This window comes from Elgaria multicarinata, chromosome 1 (assembly GCF_023053635.1).
Source record: "Elgaria multicarinata webbii isolate HBS135686 ecotype San Diego chromosome 1, rElgMul1.1.pri, whole genome shotgun sequence".
Taxonomy (NCBI): Eukaryota; Metazoa; Chordata; class Lepidosauria; order Squamata; family Anguidae; genus Elgaria; species Elgaria multicarinata.
In genome coordinates, this window is record NC_086171.1 from 143,341,927 (window position 1) to 143,362,644 (window position 20,718).

The following is a 20,718-nucleotide window of genomic DNA, read 5'->3' on the forward strand; positions in this document are numbered from 1 at the left end:
CTCTAATGAGAAAGCTAACTTAATGGCAACAATGTCACTCTCATGTAAGGTACAAAATGATACCCTTTATTAGGCTTGTCTATATTATTTATTTACTGAGTTGAAATGGAATTGGTTAGAAGCTGATTCAAACACTTATGCAGAAAACATCTAGGAATAGGTGCAGGCATACCTGAAGCTATGTTTCAGCAATTCAAGTTTCACTGGTTTGAAGAACAAATTATTCGAGGGGGTGGAAGGAAGGAGACAAAGATCTCCATCAGACAAGCATTTTATTGCACGCTCCGTACTGGGCACTCACGGATTTTTGCAGGTCTCTCTCACAATGTTGTCTGCTTCCCTCGTGCTTCCCGCCCTTTCTTGCCTTCGTCACGCCACAAAAAAAACCCCACTAAGTATGACTTAAGATAAAGATGAAAGTTGCCGCTATCTCTTGCTGTGTGCAGGAGAAGCAGCATGATCAAAACGGTCCATTGAATAGGCCATATACACATTGTTTACTTCCTCTTTCAAAAGAGGAAGTAATGAGGGACAAACGTGTGGGCAGAGAAGTGACGGTAAGCAAATGTGATTTTTCCCCATGTGATGATGCTCAAAATATCCCACTAACGCTGAGGAACGGTCTTTTTTGGCATGGAATAGTACACTGCTATACAAATTTATTGTTTAGTTGGTCTAAACATCTTAACATAATGTTTCTCTTAAAAAAAACTACCCCAACTAAGCATTTTTATTTTTTTACAGATTTCTTAATTTAAAGTCAAGAGATGAGTCCTCTGGAAAAGAATTATGCTTCCTTGTCTTCAAAAAATCACATAGTAAGTTTACAAATCTGCAGTTCTTTAAAATACGTAATGTAAAACAAAAGAAGTTTGATATGTGCCAGGGTCATGGGTGTCAGAAAAGCTTTTCAAAGTTTTCCATCATTTACTCTCTGGAACAACTGAATTTCCCTAGATACAGCATCTTGGTGACCTAATTAGAAACATACTTGTTCCTGTTTTTATAAGAGATGAAACTTACAAAACAAGAAGTGGGATTACTTTTCAAAACAGAGGTTTGACACATGATATACTGATTTTATAGAAACAGAATGACTTCATTTATCAGGTTTTCCTGTCTTAGCATATGGGATTGCCATATAACTAAAGCTGAATCCAGCTTTTTCTGGTGCTAAGATAAGAGGTTTCCAAAGGAAACCTGCAGTGCTAAATCAGTCCATGACTCTGGCAGGACTTGAAATGTGTAAAAGTAGTAAACATAGTGCAAGATGATGATTGTAGGTGCAAAGTAATTCCCATTTTTGGAGATTTTTCAAGGATTACTTCATAATTATGAAGGCTTGCTGGGCACTTCATGAATTAATTGGAATATATTGATAACCATACTGTATGTACCCTTTAAATAGACCAACTTTCCCTTTCATTTAGGAATCTCTTAGGCAGTGGCAGCAATGTTACCACAATGATTTGAGCTGCCCTATCTGCCTCCAGTCTGCTACTTTCCCAGTAAAAACCAACTGTGGACATTTATTTTGTGGTAAGTTAGCAGGATTATTATTTTTCCAACCATATTTCCCCCCCACCCCAATATACAGTAACCTTAACATTACATGCAACTAAAGAGAACAACATATTAGAAAAGACTAACCTTGACAGTGGGTTGGTTCTATCCTGACTTGGTGTGAGGCCCTGGGGAAGTGGACTGCAAAATAGGCACTAACTGGTTGTTCAGGGTCACATCCGATAAAATAGAATCAAAGGGGTTCTGACAGGCAGGGTAGGGCAGAGACTGCCAGAACCTTGGATAATTCACCATGTAAGTGAAGGCTGAAATATTCTACAACAAAGAGAGATGCTGTCCCAGCAAAGGACTACAATCAACTTTAAAAGGCTGCCAGATCACCATTGGTTCCACCCTTGCTGGATACTGACTGTATTTCTTAAAAGATTGGTGTCCTTTTCTGCAATCTCATGTTCCTCTATGACTGAGGGACTGGAGAAGAGTCACCCTCATATAGGAGGACTACATCCTCAAGCTGGGAAAGTGTAGAAGAGAGTGTTCCCTCTAAAGCAAAGGGATCACCCTCTTCAGAGTAGCGCAGAGCTTCAAAACCAGAAGACATGACAAGGTTTAAACCAAGGCTTAAATCTTGGATGTAAGCCCCACTGAAAACAGCGAAACTTACTTCTGAGTAAAGATGAATAGGATTGTGCTGCATGTTACTTGAATTTGGATTCCCTTATCATTGATTTCTACAGGGACTAAGTTCAATTAACTTAGTCTGTATTCAATCCAATATTGTTTACTTACCTTATGCTATTCCAATTGCAATGTTGGCTGAAGATAATGGTAATTGATGTCCAACACATTCAGAGGACACTAGGTTGGGGAACGCTATTATATGCACACAGACCTCATTTTTTAAAATTAGGCAAAGTAAGAGAAAATAAGTGGAAGAGGGAGTATGAAATTTCCCACTAAATAAAATGAAAACATTGATAAGGAAGTCCAAATTAATCCAATTTGATTAAATTCGATCCCAATTAATAAAAACAACTTCCCCCCCCCTTACTAATAAAACAAATAGATTTTGATCCAGCTTTGTCTTAACTGATTTCCAGTCCTGCAATACTACCATTCTGGCAACATGAGGATAAGGCACAGGTGGTCATGCCAAGCCACAATCTAGAAATCCTCTTCTGCATGCCAAGAACCTAGTATTTCCCAGGTGCGTGGAAAATAATTTAAAAAATGCACCAGGAGACTTTGTTCTGCATGCAGAAACCTGTTCTGCAGCCAGTCGTGCTGAAAGCTTATGTGACCGTTTACACATACAGGTATGGAATTCTGCAAATGGTGTTTTTCCCAGTGCCCCTTGTCTTCTTTACGGCAGCCTAGCAAAGAAAGGATGGCCAGAGACACCCCTAACAGATTCCAGCTCCACTCCATAAAGTTAAGACATAATTTCCCTTGGCGAACGATCAAGTTCTGAAAATACTTGTACAGGGGTGCTCTCACCAACCTTGACATCCAATGTGATTATATTTATGTAAGATGCAGCAACAACTTTCCTTTATCCATTGCTATAGTACCACTGTTGCATTTTAAAAGTGTTGCAATACGCAGGAAGTCCTGTGGGCAAGAAACAGGAAACAGATACTACTGAGACCCAGAGGATCAGCACTGTACTTAACAGTTTCAATGGAGTCTGTGAAGCACTGTGGGCAAAAGGCCAACAGAAACAGCTTTTTAGCAAACAGAACCAAAACAACTTGCAGTCAAAACCTAGCACCAATCTAAAAGCAAGGTTTTGAACTGTAACATACGAGGGCTAAACAAATCAAAGGTAACACATATTAGTTGGGAAACTGGTATGTGACAAAACAAAAACATGTAATGAAATCAGTGCCAGGTACTCCACAATTCTTTATATTGACTTTAATACAGCCTTCCCCAGCCTTGGGGGTGGGGGGATTAAACGATCACTGTGCCCAAAATAACAACATCCTTTAATCATTTTAAACAAAATTCAGTCATATGCACTAACATTTGGGGATTATGCATTTTGAGGACTTGCATGTAATCTCTTTATCACTAGTGCACTGCATACCACAGAGATAAAAGTGGCATTCTGGCACCAATAACATTACCAGTGGCAAAATTCTGATGGATTTATGATTTTATTCCATCAGCCTGGTAAATGGCAGTTTGTTTCTGAGAAAGACATAAATGCAGGATCAATTCCAAGGCTCCTAGTGCCAGAGTTAGAAGAAATCTCATCTACCTGCTCTAAAAACCTTGTAGCATGGTGAAGGGGGTCTTGAAATAGTAAGTAGCATTGTTGGTGCTGCACTACAACAGTGTTGCTGAATGTTTCTGCCCCACTTTCTATACTGAGACCTCTTCAGACAACATGCTAAGCCACAGTGGTTAAGCATTTTGAGCTAAACATTATGGCTTAGCGTGTCATGTGAACCATTCCTAACTACGGTGACTATAATCATTTTAAGTATGCTCACTAACCATTTGCTGTAAAAGGGTTAGCGGCCTAACCATGACTTAGCATGTTGTCTGAACAGGCCCTGAGACAATAACAGGGGCAGCCCATCCATATAGGGAAGTTGGGGCTAAGTCAGGCCACCATCACCCCATTTTTGGGATCTGGTCCTCTCTCAGGTGATACAGAATATTGTCCTGCTGCTCCCAGTTGGAGGCAGGGAGAGAGAGGCTCCCCTGAGAGCAGCCACTTCCTTTGCCCTCAGAGGGCTGAGCCTTGGGGCTGGCGGCGTCTTGCTGGCCATGTCGCCCCAAAGATGCAACTGGAATCCTTCCAAGACTGTGTTCGTCTCCTTTGTTGTTTTATCAGACCCTCTATGCTGATACAGTGCTTGATTTAAAAAAGGGGTGTTTTATTAGAAATGATAATATTTCTGCTTCTGAAGTTGTGGGGCATTTGCCCTTGGGATTTGGAGCGCCAATTGCATAGTTTGCCTAGGGTAGGATGACCATATGAAAAGGAGGACAGGGCTCCTGAATCTTTAAGAGTTGCGAAGGAAAGGGAATTTCAGCAGGTGTCATTTGTATGGAAGCAGCACCTAGTGAAATCCCCTCTTCATCACAATAGTTAAAGCTGCAGGAGCCCTGCCCTAGTGATCAGATACAAAAGAGAGCAGGTTTTCTGCAGCTTTAACTGTTGTGATGAAGAGGGAATTTTACCAGGTGCTGCATGCATACAAATGACACCTGCTGAAATTCCCTTTTCTATACAATTGTTAAAGGTCTAGGAGCCCTGTCCTCCTTTTCATATGGTCACCCTACCCTAGGGCACCAGTTGTTGGCAGCTAGTTAGATCCGCCCCCTGACTAGCAGTCATCAACACTATTTCAGCTTAACTGCTCCATTCTGCAGGCATTTTAGACCAGGACCATCAGGAGTGCTTTGCATCCTATCCTAATCATTATCTGAGGATCCCCATCTCTCCAAGACCAGTGCAATAAAATCTCATAGTGAGGAATTGGAGAATTGGGAATGCAAAATGCCTCTCTCAAATCCACTTGACTATTGTGGCATGAGGCTCCCATTGTGATCTCAGCAGTTGAAGTGGGGGAAACATAAGTCTGAGACATAGTTGGAACTGCCATGGCACTGTGACAGGTCAGGGTCAAGAGGCCTTGTTTACTCCCTACAATGTGTTAGGCTATAATCCCCAGCTACAGTATATGCTTTCATCACAGCTAGATGCAGTTGTATTTACTGGATAATAAGAGAGGAAGAAACCTTGCAGAAAACATGTGTAGTTAAGTGCATTTCTGTGGGAATATGGAAACCCTACCTCTGGGGTTGGGAGGTATTTTCCACCCTCAAAGACAAAGAAGGACTTAATACAAAGATTAACAGTAACAAGACATTTTAAACAGCATTCATTTGGGGAAGGATAATGAAATATCAGGTCCTGTACAAACCTAGTCAATTATGTGCTTTACTCTAGACTTCGGAGGTCCCAGCGACTGGCCTGGTTCTCTTTTATACCATTGATTCTTGTAAAGTTGACAATAAAAATGTAGCTGGGATGAAAAGTGAGTTTTTTGTCAAATACAAAGCTAAGTTTCGGGAAGGCCAAATCCCCACAGGAAAAAAGTTCTACTTTGAGAAAAATTTGGATCCATTGCAATAAAAGAGGATTTAATAATCTAGAAAGGCTAATAGACAAATATTGTGCTTCATTCTTCAGGCACAGCATCATCCTTAACCACAGAGCAAAGTTAATGATGTTCAGAATCAGGGAGGACTACTGAGTGTTTGTAATGCTGCAAGTTCTTCCTAATATATAATGTTTTATAAAAGAATCTCCTAAAGGAGGTATGATTCCAGTGCCAACCAATCTCCATTACACAGCTCTGCAAAATTTTATTATAAAAATAAATAAATACTATTCTCCTTTTCTCACTGCCTTAGGTGTAGGTTCCCCTCTATTATCCAGTGCTTGCCCTAGAAAGACATCTTGTTTAATCAAATGGTATTGCACCACATCTGTATGCAATCCATCTGGCTCACAAGGCCTGAAGGGGGTCTCAGTATCATCTAGTTAAGCTCTCTACTGTAAAACAAGATCCTTCATGCATTTAATCACACCCACCCATGAACCCCTTCCTCTCCCCTTACTTCATTCTAATATTACTGCTCCACAAGTAGAGAGCAGAAGGTAATAAAGTGTCCAATACCAGAGACTCCCAGCCTAGACAAAGACTACCGTATTTCTTCGATTCTAAGACGCACTTTTTCCCCTAAATAAACAGCTCTAAAAATGGAGTGCTTAGAATCGATGGCGTCTTAGAATCGAAGCAATATGGTAAGAGGAAAAGAGGAAGCTCCTGCAGCAGCCTCGAGCCATGCGAGCGAGAAGGAGCTGGGAGGGTAAGCACCTGGTTTTTTGTTTGTCAAATTTATTCGTAAGTCCCATCGATTTCCATGGGACTTACTCGCATGTCGTCGTCCCCTGCTGCACAGACAAGTAAAGAGCGGGACTGGAGAGTTAAGCGTTTTAGCTCCTTAATTGCGTCTCCTCTCTCTCCCCGCCCGAAAATATTGTTTACTCTTTGTTTCAATGCCCCCCCTTCTTCCCGCGCAAACAGCGGTTTCTTCTCTCACAGAGGGAAAAAAGAAAAGGACACAACCATTAGAAGAATGGGGATGGGAGGAGGTTGGCTGGGCAGTGAGGGAAGTATTTCTTTGATTCTAAGATGCCCCTTTTTCCCAAATAAACATCTCTAAAAATGGGATGCGTCTTAGAATCGATGGCATCTTAGAATCGAAGAAATACGGTAGTTTCGTAAAACAGTCCAGGTGGCTCTAACAATTGAGCCAATCTACACAATACTAGATAGGGACAAATAAAAATCTCACACTTCACTCCACGTGCAATATTCTTCCTTCCCTCCCACCCACCCACACAGACACTTTAAGTAAAATCTTAAAATGAAATGTATAGGCATGTTTTGCATTGGCTACATTTCATTGCCTTTCAGAACATTTTATTTGGAAGTTGTATATTTTATTTTATTTGGCATCAGGAAGAACAAAGGTGAGCAAGTGTCATACCTAAAAATCATGTTATCTGATGGCTTTAAAGAGTGATTGACTGTGACTTGCAGGAAAAATACATGGTCGCTAATCTGTATTATTGTCAGGAATTCCTATATATTCCTATATTTTCCCCAAGATGTTTTAAATTTCACCTTTATCTCAAACCATATGTCCAGGAAATGGAGTAGAAAGTTGATCTTGGGCCAGTATTTCCCTCTAATTGCTAATAGCCAACAGAGTGTTTCTTGGGGGCCTTGTTAAACTCTGAAGCAAACTGGATTAAATATAGATTTTGAAAATGTGGATATGCACAAATAGCCCGGCTTGAGAAGGCTCTGCCTTTCCTTCCTTCTTCCCCACTTTGCTGTTGTAAATGAGTCAATGTAAAAAAAAAAACAAAGTTGTAAAACATGTGGATGGACATCTGTGGCTATAATTTGGTTTCAAAAGGTATCACTGGCTCACATGGAGTCCCTAGAAATATTAAATCTTCAGCTTATTTAGAGTATCCCATGGTATACCCAGTTGCATTTATTCTTATTAAACTTATTTGTCCTTTTTAATTTTCACTCAGCAAAACAGTTGTGAGAAACCACACAGACTGTCAAATCATATCAGAACTAATTTCAGGGACAGTATTAAAAATGTCAGTGGGACCTTTAAATTTGTGTTTAATGTTAATAATAATAATAATAATAATAATAATAATAATAATATATTTATTTATTTCTTACCCGCCTCTCCCTTTGGATCGAGGCGGGGAACAACATTAGAACAGGAATCAATACATCTTAAAAATTCATGATTTTACATTGATTTGGATAGGCCTGCCGGAAAAGGCTAGTTTTTAAAGCTGCCTTAAAATCACACAGAGAGTTAACAACTATGTAATATTTTATTTATTACATTACCATACCTCCCAATGTTGTCCAAAACAATTAAAACCATAAAATACATCACAATAAAATATAATATAAATGTTTACAAGTTTAAAACTACAGTATATAATAAAGAAAATAAAATCTAGCAGCAGTGTAACAGAATTAAAACAACAGAAACTGAAAAACGTAGCAGATATTAAACTGATAAGAACAGATAGTACACTTGATCTTAGCCAAAAGGCACAGAAATGATTTTAGGCATTAGATTTCAGGCACATTTTATCAAAAGTGTGTCATACTGGGCGATGACTTTGATAGCCTCTGTTTTCCTTGCTTTCCCTGACAATGTTTCCAAGCTTTGGGTAAGCTGTTTTCTTCTGTTTGGGTGCGGGAATTTGATCTCAGTGGAAAGGGCTAAAATAGTGTCTTCCAGCTATTTTTTCTGTTCTTTTTAACATTATTTTTTCCCTAGGTTCCTGTCTGATTGAATATTGGAAACATGGGGCTTGGCTTGGAGCGATCAGCTGCCCACTCTGCAGGCAGAAAGTAAGAGTTTTTATCTGCTCTTTGACAGTTAACGGAGGAGGTGGAAATATACTCAAAATATACTTCTAAATCTACACAGGTTTTCCAAGCTCATCCAGGCTACTACAACCATCAACATCTCTCATCTGATGCCTGTCAAATCAGGGAACTCTTATCAAATATTAAAACGGTGCGTCCGCAGCAGGCTTTTTATTATGGTTGGTTGGCTCCAACTTAATATGCTTGGCTGGCTCCTTCTGCTCACTCATGACAAAACTCCTTATACTCAATTGACCTTGGCTACTAGCTGTATAACAGAATGCACAAAGGTCTTGGTAAAAGGACAGAAGAGGGAATTTACCCATTGGAGGGCAAAGCGTATGAACCAAAGAGACAAACAGAAACAACAGAAGGCCTAATAAAACTAGCATTGATTTTTTTAAACAAACTTGCATTTGTGTTGGTTCTAACCTAAAGTCCTTCTTCGTGCTTTTCATGTGCAGGTTATTCTTCTATACACCATCTCTTGTGAAAACCAACCTGACAAGCAAAGCAAACAAACTGTGTATGATATCAGAGATTATAACAAGCGCTTCTCAGGACAACCTCGGCCTGTAAGTGGCAATATTTCTAGTTAGTCCCATATTTGAGTCTGTTCATGACTCTTACTCCGTGTGAAATGAAGCAACTACTTAAAATGGCACCAAGTATTCCCATTAGCAAACATTCCATAATGCAAAGCATGTCTTTTAGTGTAGCAATAAATCATTTGAAGGGATACATATAACAGCTGCCAAGTGAAAGAGGAACAAACAACCCGGGGGGGGGGGGGGAGCAAAGAAGGAAGACCTGGCTGTATTGTCCAATTTTACAATGTGTAGGTTAGCAATGGGCTATTTCCTAGCAATAAAAAGGCTAATGCTTAGTCAGCCCTGAAATTCCTTCCCCCTACTTAACAAACCTAGCATAACAATATGAATCAACAGTAAAAATTGTAATTTTAAAATTTATTTTTATTGTGAAATTTCAACAAAAGAAAAAGAAAACATAGTATACCCACATGCACATATCAATGAATACAAATGACACACACACACACAACTTTCTAGCAATTATAAGCTTCAACAGAAGAAGACCAGACATCCAAATAAGTATCCATTTGAAGGTGGCGTCTATATGCCATTTGTTCAAATATTGAAATGTTGTAAGGTCTTCACTCTTGCATTATAGGAGGTGACCATTCATCTTTTCTATGTTGTAATATCAGGCAAAATCTAACATAAGTTTTATTTAGAGTAAATCCAATGAAATGAATGGGGCATAGGTTAGTCATGACTGGACTAATCCACACCAGCTGTTTCTTCCAGAATAGTATCGAGGTTGTCCTTACCATACCACATGATCTTACAGTGATCTAGAGACAACCCCTCAGTTTTCCTGGTGATATCGATGACAGCTTTTGTCCCATTTCCCCCCGCCCCGCTCTTGCAAAAATCCCGAGGTGCGCGTCTGGTGTGCCCACCCCTCATACAGCTATTGTTGTTCCTTGCGAGTAGTGGAGGTCAGCAAACAGGCAACCAGCCATGTGGAGTGAGCCGATGGGTATCGGGGGTGAGCATTGTCAACACGTTCTGGATGGGTCTCGGGGTCTTTCAGCGCCGTGCGTGTGATCTTCACGCAGGATTGCAATTCTGCTCTTGCGCAAGAGTCAGGAGTCATAATTTTTTTAAAAAAATCACCCCGGAATGGCTCTACTTAAATTGCAGGCAAACTTGCTAGTGTGTGCCCTATGAGGAACAATCGCTTAAGCAGAAAACTTCATGATCATCCCTCCCCCTTCTCGAAAGAGCTCTAGGTGTAGATGAGCCCACTAACTTAAGTTCCATTTACTTCAACAGATTTGTAGATTTACATAATTTGTAGATTTACATAAATCTAAATATGATTTATGTTGGTTTTGCCCTCAGACTTTAAAAAAAATCCATTTATGCTGACCATTAATTTCCAGAAAGCTGGCAAATAATTTAAAAGAGCATGGACACCAGAGAATATTAAAGACTGTTCCAATACAGAATTTATCCATATAATAACCCCAAAAAGAAGCAAGTACTGGACATTGACAAAACATATTTTAAAGAAGCATTAGCTGCCTTTCACTGCCAACAATTAGCTGAATTAGACAAACCCTTATTAAAGAGGTGTTGCAGTGTTCAATAGATGTGAAACAAAAGTTTTAGCTGAATAAGACACACACAAAATGATAGTTTTGTAACCTACCCAAATTCTCTGTCTAGTTTACAGATTACCTTTACGACATGCCACTTCTTCTCAATCTTGCCATACGAGGACTCTTCACCTTGGGTGGACTTGTGTGGATCTTCTTCCTCAGAGTTGTCGTCTGCTCTTTTGGAACCATAATGTGCTTAACTTCTCCATTTGATGTCATGCCTGAACCTCTTTGTGGAATCCTGGGTGCAGTTGATGACCTAGTTGTTGTATTCCTACTTTTAATTTGTATGATAAACATTTGCTCTCAAATAGAATCAGAAGGGGCGAATATGACAAACTCTACAACTCAAAACATCCTGTTGGAATCACAATGAGCTGCAGTACTGGTTCTTCGTAAGGTTAAACTGACCAGGCAAGACTGAACTCTCTCAGCGTTCGGAAAGAACACAGAATCAACTTAGCTTTGAAGAAGGTTGATGTCCTGGAGTTTACAAAACAGCAACAGACAACATGTTGGTTGGTGTCTCTAAGACCAATGATGTCGACAAGTCTGTAGTGATGCTCTGCTATTGTTCAAAAAAAATCACATCAATTTCACATCTGTGGTACTTAGTTTGACTTGTGGGGTTCCCAATTGCCAAGAGATTCCGTTTTACATTTCAATGGCACAGATACAGCTAAAATAAATAAATACATAAATACATTTAAACTTGAAAATATGGCAACTTTTATTACTGTAGTACCTTCAAATTAACTTTGATATATTTGGTACACAAAATAAGTTGTCTGGAGGACAAAGATGATCCTTACTACAGATACATGTAGAAGGACTGAGATCTGGATAGGTTAGCCAACAGTTGTAACAATCATAGGGGTGACATACAACATTGTGCAAGTACACTTCTGCTTGTGCAATTGATTTTTCCTTTCCGCTTCTCCCATCTGCAGCCTCCTTGAAATTTGGGAGGGTCTTTCAACCTTCTGGAACAAATTTTGGAGAGCAGAGAGGCTGCGGGGGTGAGAAGGAATCTGCTCAGCTGATGGATGCCATAGTGTTGTCAAAACGGTCATTGTTGGATACAACCCGTAATATTGCGCAGAATCAAAGCAAAACTGTAGTCCAAAAAAGAAAAAGAAAAGAAATACACACAGCCAAAACAGCCCTATCATCGAATAAAACGCATTATGTAGAACCTGAGAATAACATCACCTGATTCTTTTGGACACGAACATGGAAAATACCTTTTGCCACTTTTTCTGTTGTTTTTTTATTCATAAGGAGGCTTTGTATACTGTATGTAGTTTCATATACATCCTTGTCATAAATGAAGACAAGCCCAAGGTCAAAGCCCAATTTGATATAAGCTCAAATGTCTTACTAAGAAGCATAGGATTATATAAACACGAAGAAAATTAATATTATCAGTAATGAAAGAAAACTCTCAGTACATTCTAGATGTAACCTGTTACGTGTTTGTGTCTTGAAATGAGTGTTATGGAAATCAGTTTTTATATATTAGGCATGTTTAAGAATATATGTATATAAATATTTATTGTCCGCAAGTTTGAAGTTTGCAGTGTTTCTTCTTTTAACATATACACTAAGGTTTTTGAAAAAAATATCATTCCTGTGAAATGTGTGGGTTAGCTCATGCAGGGCAAGCAGGAACAAAAGCAAGGCAAATTCCGGGAGACAATGTATTCAGTGGGCACCCAGATCGGCTGTTCTTTGCGGGGTCTCTTGGGCACTTACTATCCACGGTTTTCTGCTTCTTGTTCCCTGAGGTGTTTCATGGCTGGAGCCAATGAGGCAACCTGATCCAGCTGTGCCTCATTCTACCCCAAGGGGGCACTATAGAATGAGAATTGTGAAAAGTGGGCTGGCAGCAGAGTTCAAAAGAAATCTAATTAATTGAGCCAGGCATTTGTGTTATTTTTGGCTACACATAGGATTAATCAGCAGCTATGCAACCTCTTCATCTGAATTCCCTAACATGCCTTTATGCTGTTAGGGAATGCCAGCTTTGAGTTAGTGGGAGGGGCGGAGAGAGGCAGCAACCCACAGGTAGAACAATACTTGAATCGAGAATTATAAGTTCAGGAGAATATGGATTGGGGGTAATTTATTTATTTATACTCGTTGCATATCCCACCATTTGGTTTTACCTAGACACATACGAGTTTGAATAACTGATGCACTCTGTGATTTTTATCGATCAACTAAAATAATTGTACAAACATTTAAGAAGGGGGAGGGATTTTTATGGATGATCTAGATTATCTTTGCTATAAATGCTGGCTCTGGCAGTTTAGCACAGAAAGTTGATTCCAGTCTTAAGTAACAGCTAAGATTCAAAGCTGATGGATATGTTGTAAAATATCACTCTCTACCCTGCCATGATTTGCTCTGCAAAGTTCATTAAGGGCACAATACTATACATGTTTAGACAGAAAAAAGTCCTACAACTCCCAACTACATTTTTCTGACTAAATATGCACAGGATTGTGCCCATAACTTGCTCACAGTAGTGACCATATAAGACATTGATTATTCACTGTTAAAAGATAATGTTCCATTAATATATATTTGAAGAAATAATAGAGGTTGCATTTAGGTAGTATACCACCTCCAACATAATCACATCCCAATTTTAAGGGGAAATGAGCTAATTTGGTCTTGTTACTCTGTGGGGCCACTGTGATGATGAGGTATGGCTGGGGTATACTGGGACTTGTAGGACATTTTTCCGTCTAAACCTGCATAGGATTGGACCCTATTATTATTTATCTCCCCCCACCGCCAGTTCATGCTTCTGGAAGTATCATCTTCCAGATTTTTGCTTCCATTGTAGCCAGATCAATGTATGTGTTTGGCATTAGCTTGGAGAACCTGTTCAACAGGCTATACAGTATTCAGTATTTTTTATTAGCAATACATTGTGCCTTATCATTGATTTAGATAAAATCAGTGAATGAAATGGAAAGAACAACCCTCCAACACCATGAGTGGTATTTCTTCACGCTGACTACACACTCTGCATGATGGTTTTATACTCCCGTTGATGTTCCACAAGTTTTAGAAACACCTGGTACTTCTTGTCATAAAATCTGTGGAAAAAGCATAAATTCAAACAATAGAAAGCATCTGTAATACAAGCCCTGAGCAGAATCCACTGAAACCTCTTCCAGAATTAGTCTTGCGCAGCTCTGGTTCAGTTTGATAGGGTGCACCTGGATAAAGTTCCTGGCCATGAACTTTGCACTAACTCCACCCCAAACGTACCATTGGGTTTGCTTCATCTAGCGCAGCCTTCCTCAACCTGGGGCGCTCCATTGGCTGGGGCATTCTGGGAGATGCAGTCCCACACATCTGGAGCGCCCCAGGTTGAGGAAGGCTGATTCTAGTGCTTGGCTGAACTGCCCCATTTCACTTTTGCTACCCATTTGCAGGCCGTGAAAGTGGGGTGCAGGGATTTTGTCAATCCCTGAAGAGGGCAGGCACAGGCGGAGGTCTTCCCGGCAGTGATGTTCCTTTAAGGAACCACATTTTTTCCTCCCTTCCAAGAAGTCCTTGTAGAGCTCTACATCAGCTTCTTCTGGGGAGAGAAAAGTAACTGCCACGCAAAGCACTCCACAGAGGTAGTGGCAACAACAATAAAAAGACATGAAAGGGTGGGTCAACTTCATTCCCCTTTGATGCCCTCACAGTCCTCAGACTTTGAGCTGAAAGTTTGCTTTAGCAATTGCCTTTTAGAAGTCAGCGTCTACTATTTTTCCATTGGATTATTACCAAAGACAAGTCATTTCAAGCTACGCTCTTTATATTTACCCAACATACTCTGAAGAAACTCCTTCTATAGGTGTAAACATGTGCAACTCCACTGACCTTGTCTAAAGTCATTCTGTGGCAAGTAAATATTTGGCTCAGAGGATTAGAATAATACATTAAAGTGGCCATTCTCTTCATGTTAGAGTGCATAATAAAATGTCCCCGTGTTCTGAAGCTGTAGAGTAGGGGGGGCTCTATCATATTCACCTCTGCACATTGTGATTCACATAAATGCTACCATTTACTGGTGGCATTAGAGCTTCATGCTTGGAAGTGCCAAGGATACAATATAGTGTTTTACTGTAAACTACCAACTGATAGTAATTTATTTAGAGGCGAAGGCTGCTGTCCTGGGTCTAATTACCCATGCATAGCTCCAATTAAAGAATCACATCCTGGCATACCAGTTCTAAATACGTTTGTGTCAATGGTTCTTACTTTCAAGTAAGTATGTTTAGTATCACGGCCAACCCTGACTACTTGATCCTGTGCATATTGCTATCATGACTGGCCGTTGGGGGCAGGGGTGAGCTGAGAAGCCATCATTCCGTCATGTACACAGGGATGGGTAGCCTGAGAGGTCAATCTATGACTCAGCAACTTAGGCGTTAGGCCACAGAGCATGCTGTTTTACAAATCAGGTTGAACCTGCCATCCCTTGCTTTGGCTATCTGCAGTGTTGGAAAAAGCAGACAGATGAATTGCTTCCTCTTCTGGCAAACTTCTACTTTGCCTCAGAGAGTTGGGGCTTTTCTAGATGACGCTGTTAATCTGCTATGCCTGCTTTTAGTTTCGTCACAGAATTGAGATCCAAGCACTACACAAAAAAGTTTCCTTTCCTATTTTCCCACTACATATCCTCTAGGTGGCACTATGGTATAGTGCAATACTACAAATACCCAAGTGGAAAAAGTGTTTCTTTTGCTTTCATAAATAATACTGCATTTCCCCTGCTCTTTAAAAAAAAAAAACTCTCTGAAAGTGCTCTTTAAAAACAGAAGCAAAATTGGAGGGTTACAATGTCATCTAAAAAACTTATAAATAACCATGAGTTGAGAATGACTAGAAAAGCTCAAAGCTACCTATGATCTCCTGCTACAGTACTTGGTTCAAGATCCCTGAAGCCTTACAGTAGGGTGGCCAGTTACATATTGCCCAAAAAGAGGACAAAAAGGACACAGGGTTGCACAAAAATTGTGTATGCTAATTTATCTGGATAAATGTAGAAACAGTTACTATAATTCAAACAGAAATGCAATACACCTCACCAAAATAGGGAAAACCATGACCACGTGACCTGTGTGCCTGTTCAGTCAGCTGATGGGCAATTTCAAGGCCCTTCTCTCTCTGCTCACAGTTTCTTATGGTTCTTTATGGTTAAACTTGAACAGCCTTTCAGAGCATCATCACACAGGAGGAAATCACATTTCCTTACAGTTGCTTCTCTGCCTGTGCATTTGTCCCTCATTACTTCCTCTTTTGAAAGAGGAAGTAAATAGCTTGCACGTGGCCTATTCAGTGGGCCGTTTTCATCGCGCTGCTTCTCCTGCACACAGCAGGAGATAGCAGCAACTTCCATCTTTAAAATAAATCAGACTTACTGGGGTTTTTTTTGTGGTGCGAAGAAGGCTAGAAGGGGTGGGAGGCAGATGACGTCGTGAGAGGGACCCACGAAAATCCACTCATCTGATGGAGCTCTCAGACAGAACACACCTTCAAATAGAGGACTGTCCTCTAACAAACCTTCTAAATAGAGGGCACCTGGCCATAGCTTACTTAGGGGTTCTACTGCATTCAGTGGGAGACTTACTCCCAAGAAGGTGAAATCATAGCCTTAATCCACATATATTAATTAAGAGGTGAGTTTTTCTAAAGATAGAAGAGTGTGCGTAGGTTGATATGTTAATGAAGTAACTGTTTACGGTTTCATAACCAGGGAGTACTGTTCCAAATAATCTAACATGCCCTCCCTACCCTTGTATTTTCTCCTGGTGATTTTTGTTTTCCAACTGCTGAAGAGATTTGTACAAAGTATCCTGACTGGACAGAGAGCTGAAGTGGCAGCCGTGCTGCAGGCAACATAGTGGTGTACATCCCCGACAGCTTTAAAGAAGAGTTATCGTGAACTTCTCTGACTCATCTCAAATCTTGGACCCGTTTTAACTGAGTCTATTTGGTTTTCATGTTCTTAAACTATAAGCAGACTAAGCTCTTCAATGAATATATCTGCAGACCCTTCGCTATGCCTGCAGGTGGTGCTGTAGCCCTTCTTCAATAGTTTTGTCTTTGAAAGCAATGTTTGGCTCCTAAGGTAAGATAACTTAAGGAAGCCTATCCTTCCCTTGGAAATGTATGCCCTCTGAAAACTCTCTAGAGGGCCAGGGGAACCCTCCTGAACAAGGTGAGATGGGGCACAGGCGGCTATGGGGACAGGAAGGGAAAGTGAAATACCTATTCAATAATCCATGTAGATGGAGCCAAAGCCACCCAGAGGGTTTTTCAATTTGCTTTTGTTGATGCTGGAATTATTAATTAATTGATTTGCTATTGATGTTTATTAAGTACTTGTTATGAAATTGTTTTGGCTTTTCTTTAATATGGATAGGGGTGGGTTCGTAATGTTTTGTTGTGAAACACTTTGGAAAAAAGGTGTACAAACAAAATGACTGATTGATTGAAATGTTCCTTCCGTGAACCTCGTTAAGTTAACTTATATCATGAACCAACCCCAGTTTGGGGTGATTCCCCTTTCCCTGAACAGCTTCCCACACCACATCCCACATTATTCAAGAGGGGCCCTTGGCTCTCCCGACAGACTTTTCAGGGAGTGCAGAGGGGAGGAGCAGACAAGCAACTTTCCTTCCATGAACTCCTCATTTAGGTATTGTAAGAAGCTCTGACTTCTTGTCCAGTTGAGTAACTATCAAAAAGCTGTTACATTTCAACTGTGTGGCTTGCCAGTTTGGTTTTGGAGTTGTCTAGATTTCTGGCTTCTCTTTCTCTCTATGCTCTTCACTAAATCCTGTTCATTTGCAAACTAGAGTAATGCTAATTAATACAAGAACACACATATTTCCAGTATTATCAGTTTCTTAAATGCTTAGGTTCCCAACCAATGTGGCTCATGTCAACAACAACAAACATATCAAGGGATGGCCAAAGTAAAATAATATGATTTCAGGGCCTTCTTAAAAGCCTGCCATAATGGGGCCTAGTGGACCCCCAATGGCAATTTATTCCAGAGGTGTGGGGCCACTCTGGATTAAGCTTTCTTCCTCAGAAAATATGTTTCCATTTCTTTGCCTCATCTCCAAGTACCTTGGGTGGATTTGCAACTATACATAAAGCATGCTAGACTTCAGGGTCATTTTTAAATGAACACTTGGTGGCTAAGACCTGTCTGGAAGCCCAGGTGATGCTTTTCCAGTGCAAGAAGCAGTGGAGAGGGAGCTTTGAAGTAAAGACAGCATGGGGGAGGAGAGGTTGTTGCTTAACCTTTCTCCCACATCACCCGGGCTTCCAGACAGGTTTTGGCCACCAAGTGTTCATTTTTTTTAAAAAAAAAAAACCTAAAGTGTAGCATACTTTATGCATGGTCGCAAATCCACCCAAGGTATTGGGAGATGGGGCAAACAATGGAAACTTATTTTCTGAGGAAGAAAGCTTCCTCCCTGCATTCCCCTGCCCCTTACCTTTAGTTTCCCCCCCACTTGATACAGCATCAGGGAGGGGTGGAGAAAATGATTGAAGTATGGAGTTGCAGTGGAAAAACAGTGGGGAGAGGTGAACCATGTCTTCCTGATAAACCTTTCTGTCTTACAAAATGCCCCTTCACCCTCACCCGTTTTGCATTGGAGATCTTGACTGTTAGAGCAGTACAACAACGGAACCAATTACCTAGGGAGGTCGTGGGCCCTGCCACACCGGAGGCATTCAGGAGGCGGCTGGACAACCATCTGTCAGGTATCCTGCATTGAGCAAGGGGTTGGACTCGATGGCCTTATAGGCCCCCTCCAACTCTACTATTCTATGACATCCATGCTTGTTTTGTCCTGGCCAAACATATGTCTTAGTTTCACGCTGATAGGACTTTCTGTACTTTCGACACATGCAGGAGATGGAGTGTTTGCACATCTGTCACAGCACCTGAAGTTTGTATAACCACCTGTTGGCCATGTCTCGATAAGCCCTGTGATTTTCCCACTGGCTAGACAGTGAAAGAAGGAACAGAATTAAGCCCCCTAAAGTCAAAGTAGGCAGCTTCATATGCATTCCTAGCTCTCCTAGACTGATACTCTGAAAAGAAAGAAAGAAAGAAAGAAAGAAAGAAAGAAAGAAAGAGGGGGAAAAAATCAACCCCCATTACCTTTTATCCTTGTGGTTTGGCAGCACAATTCTCCCAACTCTCCCCATCTTTTCCATAGCATCCTGTTTAAAGATCAACAGAAGCCGGAGTGGCCTGTTTCAGTTTAACATTCTTGGTAAAGAACAAGATGTTTCAGAAATTAAACAGAACACTGCTGATGAGTTTTGTTCTTGGTTAAAGGCTTGGGTGTTTGAAATACAGCCTTTCTCATTATCAGACGGCAAAGAGAATACAGTACTGCAGACGGCTAAGTAAGCCAAACACCCTGGAAGAGTGAAGGGAAGTAATCTGATTATTTACACAACATCGAAAGGCATACACAGTAGTGGCTAGCTGATTATTTGAATACAATACCCTAGAGAAATGCCTCATTTCATAAAGGCATGTATGTATACATTCACATTCGCACACACAGACGCACACAATGACTGACAGGATACTGATGAAGTTGGGAAATATACCTATTCTTTTAGAAACACCTTTGCCACAGTCAAGCTAAAGTTAGTCATGACTTAGTCCCACTGGAAGCAGTGGGATTTGAGCTGGCTTCAACTAACTAGTCCCACTGTTCACAATAGAATTACGGTTCCCTCAACTTCTTCTTGCCATGCACACAGTGGTGTAATGGAGACAGCATGCAAGGGAGTGTTTATAAGATTATTATTTTTCAGAGCAGAACTGATGACATTCTCTGCTCGAGTCATCCTGCATTGTCCATCCATGGGGCAAGGATTATTGATGGACCCTCAAAAGGAATGACAGAAAAACAGGAGATATATTGGGTGCGTGACTATAGGATTCTCCTTGGGGGTGTGGCTATGAGGGTTGTCATTGTGATGAGCTGCACTTCAAAATCTACCACTACAACATGGCACACACACACATTACATGAATGGAGGAGGTAACAGGACTATATTGCCTCTGTGCGTCATTGGCCTACATCCCTAAGAACCACATATTCAGTGGGAAATCTGCAGAGGTACCTGAATGTGTGGATGCCTGGAGTTGGGCTACCAGGGCACGGTGATACGAAGGGCAGGACCAGCAGGCATGATATCTAAGGGGCCATAGTCAAAACTGTAGCTTTAGCTCTACCAGGCTATTATTGACATTTTCAGCCTTCCTTATAACCATGTTCCATGTTCGCAGTGAGAACATTGCTCTAGCAATATAAAGAGGAGTGGTTACTCCAGCATATCTTAATATGATGAGACGGGTCTGACTGTGCAGTCGTACTCCAAAACATGGCGTTAGATAAAGTCAGAGAAGAATCAGGACCAAATGAATTACAATCCGATACAGAGTTCAGCATGCTTAAGCCTTCAATTTTAACGTACTTAAGCATGCTTAACATGTGCTGGATTGTGGCTACCAGTATTTATTTAAAATATTTATATACTCCTCTTCATCCTGTTTGGATTTCAGGGCGACGTACAACTGATTTATATCACAGAAAAACCAAATAAATCATAAAACTGATTAAAAAAAATTCAACTATTATAATAAACTTCTGGGCATATAAAATGCTTTTTGCCTTTGGGGAAAAAATGCTGGTTTATTAGCAGAAGGATATTGTTGGTGAAACATAGGTCACTAAAGGATTGGCAGAAGGAAAAGGAGAAAGTGAGAGGAAGGGAGAGCATAGGGCATGGGATTTGGTAGGGCAAAGGAACCTATTCAAAATTTGTAGCCAGCCAAGCAAATTGTCCCTCAGCTTCCAAAGGGATGGGTCAGAGGAAGCCACAAGATCTGAGCACATGCCAGCTATTAATCATGCACCCAAGTTCCTAATGTCCTGTGGC

The 20,718-nt window shown here is 40.6% G+C and overlaps 2 protein-coding genes and 1 pseudogene across 4 annotated transcripts in view; 1 reads left to right on the forward strand and 2 right to left on the reverse strand.

Annotated features, from left to right (window-relative positions):
- Positions 1 to 742: 742 nt before the first annotated feature.
- Positions 743 to 11,453, forward strand: LOC134406751 (E3 ubiquitin-protein ligase RNF170-like). Its single transcript, XM_063138301.1, has 5 exons — positions 743 to 818; positions 1,431 to 1,539; positions 8,440 to 8,513; positions 8,996 to 9,106; positions 10,787 to 11,453. Exons 1-5 carry the CDS (start codon positions 768 to 770, stop codon positions 11,093 to 11,095), a joined length of 654 nt encoding a protein of 217 aa, XP_062994371.1. The 5' UTR covers positions 743 to 767; the 3' UTR covers positions 11,096 to 11,453.
- LOC134413455 (U2 spliceosomal RNA) lies at positions 8,116 to 8,220 on the reverse strand (annotated as a pseudogene).
- Positions 11,454 to 12,294: 841 nt separating the features above from the next.
- Positions 12,295 to 20,718, reverse strand: part of FGGY (FGGY carbohydrate kinase domain containing) — a 220,106-nt gene continuing 211,682 nt past the window's right edge. For 2 of the 3 annotated variants that reach the window (XM_063138270.1, XM_063138262.1), the window contains exons 15-16: positions 18,917 to 18,978; positions 12,295 to 13,829 (exon numbers count right to left, since the gene is read on the reverse strand). In XM_063138270.1, coding sequence (XP_062994340.1) covers positions 13,748 to 13,829; positions 18,917 to 18,978 — 144 coding nt within the window. In that variant the 3' untranslated portion in view covers positions 12,295 to 13,747. The remainder of the gene's footprint in view (positions 13,830 to 18,916; positions 18,979 to 20,718) is intronic. The other variant, XM_063138287.1, reaches the window with a different exon arrangement.